This window comes from Aegilops tauschii, chromosome 1 (genome assembly GCF_002575655.3).
Source record: "Aegilops tauschii subsp. strangulata cultivar AL8/78 chromosome 1, Aet v6.0, whole genome shotgun sequence".
In the NCBI taxonomy this organism is placed as follows: domain Eukaryota; kingdom Viridiplantae; phylum Streptophyta; class Magnoliopsida; order Poales; family Poaceae; genus Aegilops; species Aegilops tauschii.
Window position 1 is genome coordinate 495,513,296 of NC_053035.3, and position 7,328 is coordinate 495,520,623.

A 7,328-nucleotide genomic window follows, 5' to 3' on the forward strand; every position below is an offset into this window, starting at 1 on the left:
CTCCGGAAACTCGTTAAGAAAATCTTCCTTTGTGTCTTGCTGGTGGCATCCATGATTTCTATAGCACTTGGAGAACCTGATGACCGGCCACAGATTTAGTTAAGCTGCTAGCATACAGATCTAGCTAGGCTTTCACGTACAAAACGAGCCAGCAAACATGCACGTATATAGATCAGATAAACCCCAGAGGCTGGGTGTAATTGATATCTTCGCGATATTAATATATTTCCTTTTTTCAAAAAAAATCAGACAAACCCAGCGTTTATTTTGGGCCATCACACAAATAAAGTTCCTGATAATATTGATTCCTTGTTCAAAAAATTTAATAAAGATGAAAAGGGTCTAGTAGTGGTGGGTATTTCTGCCATATTCTGGACATTGTGGAAACTTCGCAATAAAATGATCTTTGATAATAGCAAGGTGGATGACCCTTGCCTCCCTGTTAATATGATACTGAAACGAAAATCCATATCTGCACCTGCGCTGATGGAAAAAATAAAAACAAATACTAGAAAAATTCAAAAAATTCCAATTTTTTTGTGCGGTAGACAATTTGATGCGTGAGGTCTGCTTTAATTCTCAAGTCATTTGGATGTATGAGGAGCTTTCAGCAAAAAACACAAATTGGAGTTCTGTAAAAATGTTTGCTGTTCATGTACTGTTTTGCCTCGATTTGTCTTTTTTGCTGAGAGCTGCTCAGATGTCCAAATGACTAGAAATTTGAAGCGGGCCTCACGCATAAAATTGTCTACCACATAATTATTTTTTGGAATTTGAATTTGTTTCGAATTTTTTACGATTTTTTTTCTAGCCGACTGCAGATGAGCTTGGGCACCGAAATGCCCTACTCCTACTGAAATGGCTACATGATTGAAACATTTTGCAAACAAATTCCGAAAGAAGTAGAATGATGACGGCGGTGTGAATCAAGTGGAGAGGGTAGCAGGGGAGGTCTTCATGTCAGCTCATGGATGGCGGTTGGGAAGCAGAAGAATGACAACGGGATGACTACTGTACTTTTTTATGGACTTCAGGTGCTACTCTAGGATGCTATGTTCATCGGCTCTCCCCCTGCATGTTTCCCTGTCCTTTGTGTCTATGTAGCCTTGTATCGTGACTAGGGGTCATGAGCTGCAGGCCAGCCTCACTGATATGTGTATCAGTGAGGCTGGCCTGTAGCTCATGACAACTATTGAAAGTGTGTTAGTTTAGTCTCATTAAAAGTTTGCTCATCTCAGGTCCTAAGCTTGCATGGCCAGCATCTATGATGCAGTTTTTTAAATGAGCCTTTTATATGTGTTTACTTCCCCAAAAGTGGTTCATACGCTTCCACGTCGCAGTGTGTGTTGCAACCTGTGCGCCCACCACCTACGTGGTCATGAGCTGCAGGCCAGCCTCACTGATATGTTTGGCACGGCCGCGGGGGGAGATCCTGAGTCAGTCGGCATGGAGGACGACATCCCCCTCCCGCGACGCGGCCGCTGGGGCGGCCCCTTCAATAGTTTTAGAGCTTAAAACTGCAGTTTCGAAGTTATAGGACTAAACTGACACACCTTCAATAGTTTTAGAACCCAAAACCGCGCTTTCAAAGTTATAGGACTAAACTGACACACCTTCAATAGTTTTAGGAGCCAAAACTGCAATTTCGAAGTTATAGGACTAAACTGACACACCTTCAATAGTTTTAGAACCCAAAAATGCAGTTTCGAAGTTATAGGACTAAACTGACACACCTCCAATAGTTTTAGGATTTATGATGCATTTTACTCTTCTTCTTTTTTTGAAAATTGATGCATTTTACTCTTGTATTAAGTACGTAACCTGGGGTCTGATGTTCGTTGCTGGTTTTGAGTCGTCTCTCTCAGGCTTGGACCTTAGGTGATCTGCTGTGTGGGGGGAGAGGGGTGGATAGCATTTCCTCCCCATGGTAGATCATGCATCGTTATTGCCTTTTTCTTTTGCTCGCGTCTGTAGTAGTTTCAAGACTTGATGATTTCTTTTAATGGAAATTGGAGAGGAAAGCTCTCTTTTATCAAACAAAAAAAATCACACAAATAAAATCAAAGCATGCATCGATCTAGTATAGTATTATCCATTGACGTTTACATCGTGTGACGGAGATCTTGCATGACTCCATATACCTATACTTATGGCAATTAAGTAGCACTAGGAGCTACATATGACGTCCGAACTGAGCCCCTAAAACCTCAAATCTTTCTCTGGTACCTAAAAAACCCTAACTAAAACGAATCCACTAAACATCCAAGTAATCACGGGTATGTATATATAATATTCATGAAACCATTGGCGATCGGTGCGTCCTCTTGCTCCTATGGTGATGGCGCGGGAGAAGCAGCAGGCGCTGGAGACGTGGCAGGAGGCGTCAACGGTGGCAATGGTTGGGCTGTCAAATCATCACCAATGCAAGTTAATAAATCTACTTCAAAGCAAGCATATATATAATAAAAAACAGTTTTGCTAGAACTCATCTAGATGAGATATAGCCATTGGATGTGATGCTATAAGATGCGTGTGTGCTGACATGGGTTGTATTTGTTTTTATTTTCAAAGTGAATGAGACCAAATTATATCTCATTTAGATGAGTTCTAGGTACTCCCAATAAAAAATCACACAAAACAAGATTAGCAACTTACTGGCGCAGGAGAAAATCGTCTGGATGGGTATCATGGCGCCACACCTAACCGGGAGGATGATCATGCGGATCGGATCTATGGGCTTGGGGAAGAGCTTGCTCATGCCGCCGTTGTTGTTCATGCCGTGGCAGAGGCATATCGGCGCAGTGTTGACGACCAACTTGAGGCCGTCGCAGCACGCGTCCGGTGGCGAGAACACCGTGATGTTGGTGAGGTAGTCCATGCACGGTATCATGCTCGTCAATGGTGTCAGGCACTCCTTTGGTGGCGGTGGTGAAGGCGATCCGGTGCTTGGTGGGAAGTGTGGCATGCCGGGGGTCTGAGGCAATCCTTGAGCCGGCGGTGCAACAGGGAGTGGGCCGAACAGCGGCGGCAAGGCAGGGATCTGGGGCAGTGGCGGGAAGAGAGAGCGGAATATTGGTGGTAGGCTAGGCATGCCAGGGATCTGAGGTATTTGAGACGGAGGAGCACCTGGGAGTGGCGGGAAAAGGAAGCGGAATAGCGGTGGTAGGCTAGGCACGCCGGGAATCTGAGGCAATGGCAGGTTCGGAAGAGACGGGGCGTCTCCATCGGCCGTGGTGGTGGCTTTGACTTCTTCTTGGTTTGCGGCGGCGGACCGGAGCCTCGCATCGGACGGCTGCAGCGTCGCTGCGATGGCCAGCAGGGCAAAGAACATGGCGAGGGTGTGCTTGGAGAGCGCCATTGTTTGCTCGAGGGGAAGGGACGGAGAGAAGGATGCGTGGATGGTAGGAGAGGATGCCCAGCTATATATTATAGCTCCCGCTTTGCTGGCAATGTACGTTAGAGATAGAAGAAGTTTGAATATTTTGCATACCTATATGAATAGAGAATCTAGAAAAGATTCCTACGTCAATACAGCTAACCATTTGCACGTGTCGTCTTTATGCGGATAGAGCTGGACGTTCAAACAAGCTAACCATTTGCATGCTATATACGGTTGGTGCATAACTCTATTGGTGAGCTAGCTGCGATGGATAAGATTTTTTTATTTGAAAACTATCCATACTTTTAAATTTGGAACTCATCGGATATTGTTCACCAAAACCCAGAAAACACAAACCGCACAACGGCGTGATGATACGGGAAAGGAAAGGAAAAGGTCGGAGAATCCAAGCTATGCATGCAGCGGGCAGTGGGCGTTGAGAAAAATATCAAATTAAATTTACAACACAGCAAAATTAGAACAAAGCCTACGTTGAATAATATTTCCTCTTTGCTCAAAAAGTAGGCGTACAAGTTTTGTCTGAAGTCAAATGATGCGGCAAAGTTTAACCAAATTCGTAGAAAAAACCACCAACAAATACAGTACTACTCCCTCCGTTCACTTCTATAAAATGTTCTAACATTTTTCTGAAATATCCAAAACATCTTATATTTGTTAACATAGAGAGTAGTAGATAGGTATAACGTGAAAATAAATTTTATCATGCATTTAATGATACTAATTTTGTTGTTGCAACTGTTGATAGTGTTTTGTGTACTACACAAGCAAAATTGTTGTAATTCCTTCTTTTGAAACATGGAAGACGTACTGCACAAGCGGAATTCTTTGGAGGTGGAAAGTGTAGGGGCATTCGTATACTCTTCTATGAATAAATTTAACGTCATTTTAGTGCAGATAATGTATTACTTTCTCAACGTGCATTTTATTTGAGGATGGCATCATTTCGGTGCAGATAACTGCAGAGTTTGAGTCGTCAAGCTCGATGTCTCGATGTGGTGTTGGAGCTTCAATCTTATTCGATGATTCGGTTAAACCGAAGTGAAGGAGTTTCGGTGCAGAAGCTGTGCCGGTGCCGATCTAACCATCAGCTGGTGATGCCATCGAGCCGCTTCGCCTACACAGAGAGACTTGTATGGGCCACCAATGACAGAGTCGAATCCGACAGATCTCGGGTAGGGGGTCCCGAGCTGGTAGCCTTGGCATTATGGTAACAGAGACACAAGATTTTACCCAGGTTTGGGCTCTCTCTAGGAGATAACACCCTACGTCCTGCTTGCATTGTATTTATAAAGGGGGTACAGAGTACAGGTTGATCTACCTTGAGATCTTAGGTGAATGGGTTGGCCTCTACGGTCTACACCCCTCAGCTTATATAGATATCGGGGGTACCTAGTGTTACACATAGGTCGGTTATATTTGAAGATAAATGTGTTGAAGATTGCATTCATGCCTTGGAGTATGCGCCAAGTCATCGAAAGATTCCATCTTGATTCCCCTAGGGGGCCTGATGAATGTGGCCCAATGGCTGGTCATTTGGGGGTCCACGGCTCGGCCCACGTCTTCTGGGAGCTGACGTGGTTAGCACCCTCCCTTATCCAGGACACCATCACTGGGTAACACCAGAGGCGGCGGCAGATCATGTCACCTCTTGGAAGCTACAATAGAGCACACATATGGAGAGTGTGATGCTTACCTTCAGTTTACCTTCCGACCGAAACGCCAACGGGAAGGGGTTGTTGCTAAAAAACGACATCAAGAATATAGCTTCATCAAAGCTGATGGATGAGCAACATGGTCCATTGGAAAGGGAAGTGAAAAGACAACATGAGTTTTGTCGCAAAATCTTGGACTTGTGTCTGAATTAGACATATTAGAAGCTAGTGGGTCACAAACTGGCAAGAATTTTCTAGATGGAGAGTTTGATGAAGATCTAGAAGATGAAAATCAGATGGAAGACGAAGATATTAATAGGAGGACTGAGGGTACTGAACTTAATGCAAAAGAACAAGAAGACCAAGAACAGGCTGAGTACACGGTAAGTCAGGAATCCTTTGGTACTAAAGTAAAGAAAGTTGAGAAGGGAGGAATTGATGATTCATAAGGAACTGAGGCAATTAGGAGGTGTGATAGACTGAAGGACATGGAGGACCAAAAGATATAGTATTTGGCTATGTATAAAGGGCTGCTAACAAAGATGATTATGGTGAGCAAGTCATTCTCACTTACAGCTACAAGGAAGATCCAAAAGACTTGACGTATAGTCCAAGACGTTGGATTTGTGGAGAATGATAACTCCCCATACGTAGCCGATCGACTAGGATCTTGTAACCCTAGGACCCCAATACCTATATAAACCAAGGAGCCAGGCTCGTAGGAAACACATTTTACAATCTCATGGTACCTTACTTGTACTTTGTATTCACTCCGATGCAATAAACACAAGCAGGATGTAGGGTATTATCAACTCAGAGAGCCCGAACCTGGCTAAAATCTCCATGTCCTTTTTTGAGATTTAAAATCCATGTGTCCTTGTTACCCCACATTCCAAGACATCTAGCTTAGGATCACCTACCTTGAGATATTCTGGATCTAGCTCTGTCAGCGATGGCCCATACAGGTCATGCTAGGTGATCTCGCGGATCGAGTTAAGATCAATGAGTAGATCGGTTCCAGCAAGATCTTTACGTCAGGACAGATGTTTGTCTTCGACGGTGTCACCCTCATCACCAACTCGGATGGTCATCTCGGCCAAGTCGAGTCTTTCACTCCAGACCGGACCATCAGGTTCGACAATACCACGACGCGCTACTCTTCACGAGAGCTTGGTGTCGCACCAAGTCAAGGAGCAGCACGAGCCGCTTGACCCGAACCCAATGTTAGATCAGGCTCAGGACGAGCGTGAGAATGTTCTTCCGGGGTCAATCCCAAATCAGACCCGGAAGCCGCTCCCCATGGCCCAGAGGCCAGATCAGGCTTTGACTGAGCGTGAGAGTCCGAGGTCGATGTCAGATCAGATCTCGAGGTTGCTTCCCCTTGTCGTGATTTTGGATCAAGGTCAGGGGGAACATTTGGACTATATTCCAAGGTTGATGTCAAGACCTCAAAGTCGTCTCCCCCGATCCCAACATTGGGACTGTTAAACTACCTTTGTAACTTGTACGCCAAGTAGGTTAGCTAGAGATATATCCTAGCCAGCTGTAGATTGTGTTTAAACCTGTATTTAGTTGTGATCCTTTGAGATCGATCTGTACTTGTATTCTCCCTATAAATACATGACCAGGGCGCCCCAGGTTGGGTGTGCCGAACTGCCTAAATCTCTCGTTTCACATGGTATCAGCCCATCCTCTCTCAATCTGAGATGTCGACGACTTCCAGCCAATCCTCCTCCACCACCATAGCCTCCACTAGTTCCGCCCTCACGTCTCTCACCGCTGGCGCCCTAACCGCCCAGTCCCTTGGCGTCATGGCCTCCACCTCACCATCACCATCGCTCACCGGCCTCGTCACCGTCAAGCTCTCCCATGACACCCATCTTCTCTGAAAGGCCCGGATCCTTCCTGCGTTGCGTGGCGCTCATTGGATGTCCATCGCCGACGGTTTTGAACCGGCCCCTGACAAGGTGATTCCCGGTGCTGACGGTGCTCCGCCGGTCCCCAACCCCGACTATCTCGCTTGGGTCACCCGGGATCAGCACTGCCTCAGCTTCCTCCTGTCCACGCTCTCCAACAACACCCTCCTTCAGGTGCTGTTTCTGCCGTCCTCGGCGGCGGTCTGGAGCACACTGGAACGGACGTACGCGACCCGGTCTAGGGCGCATGTGATGCAGCTTCGTCGTCAACTCGCCACCATCCAGAAGAAGGAGATGTCCATGGTGGATTACTTCACCAAGGTGAAGGGCCTCACCGACGCCCTTGCAGCCGTCGGCAAG

General features: G+C 46.0%; 1 protein-coding gene across 1 annotated transcript; it reads right to left on the reverse strand.

The window, feature by feature from the left end:
- Nucleotides 1-2,032: 2,032 nt before the first annotated feature.
- Nucleotides 2,033-3,360, reverse strand: LOC123496955 (uncharacterized). Its single transcript, XM_045232397.2, has 2 exons — nucleotides 2,656-3,360; nucleotides 2,033-2,404 (listed from the first exon to the last, which is right to left on the reverse strand). The coding sequence occupies exons 1-2, from the start codon at nucleotides 3,356-3,358 to the stop codon at nucleotides 2,331-2,333; spliced, it is 777 nt and encodes a 258-aa protein (XP_045088332.1). The 5' UTR covers nucleotides 3,359-3,360; the 3' UTR covers nucleotides 2,033-2,330.
- Between the last annotated feature and the right edge of the window lie 3,968 nt (nucleotides 3,361-7,328).

Bases quoted from the DNA above. Each gene is read 5' to 3' on its own strand.
- LOC123496955 (XM_045232397.2), bottom strand. From the start codon at position 3,358: ATGGCGCTCTCCAAGCACACCCTCGCCATGTTCTTTGCCCTGCTGGCC. The intron at 2,405-2,655 runs GTAAGTTGCTAA...ATGATTTGACAG, and splicing joins GACGATTTTCTCCTGCGCCA to CCCAACCATTGCCACCGTTG.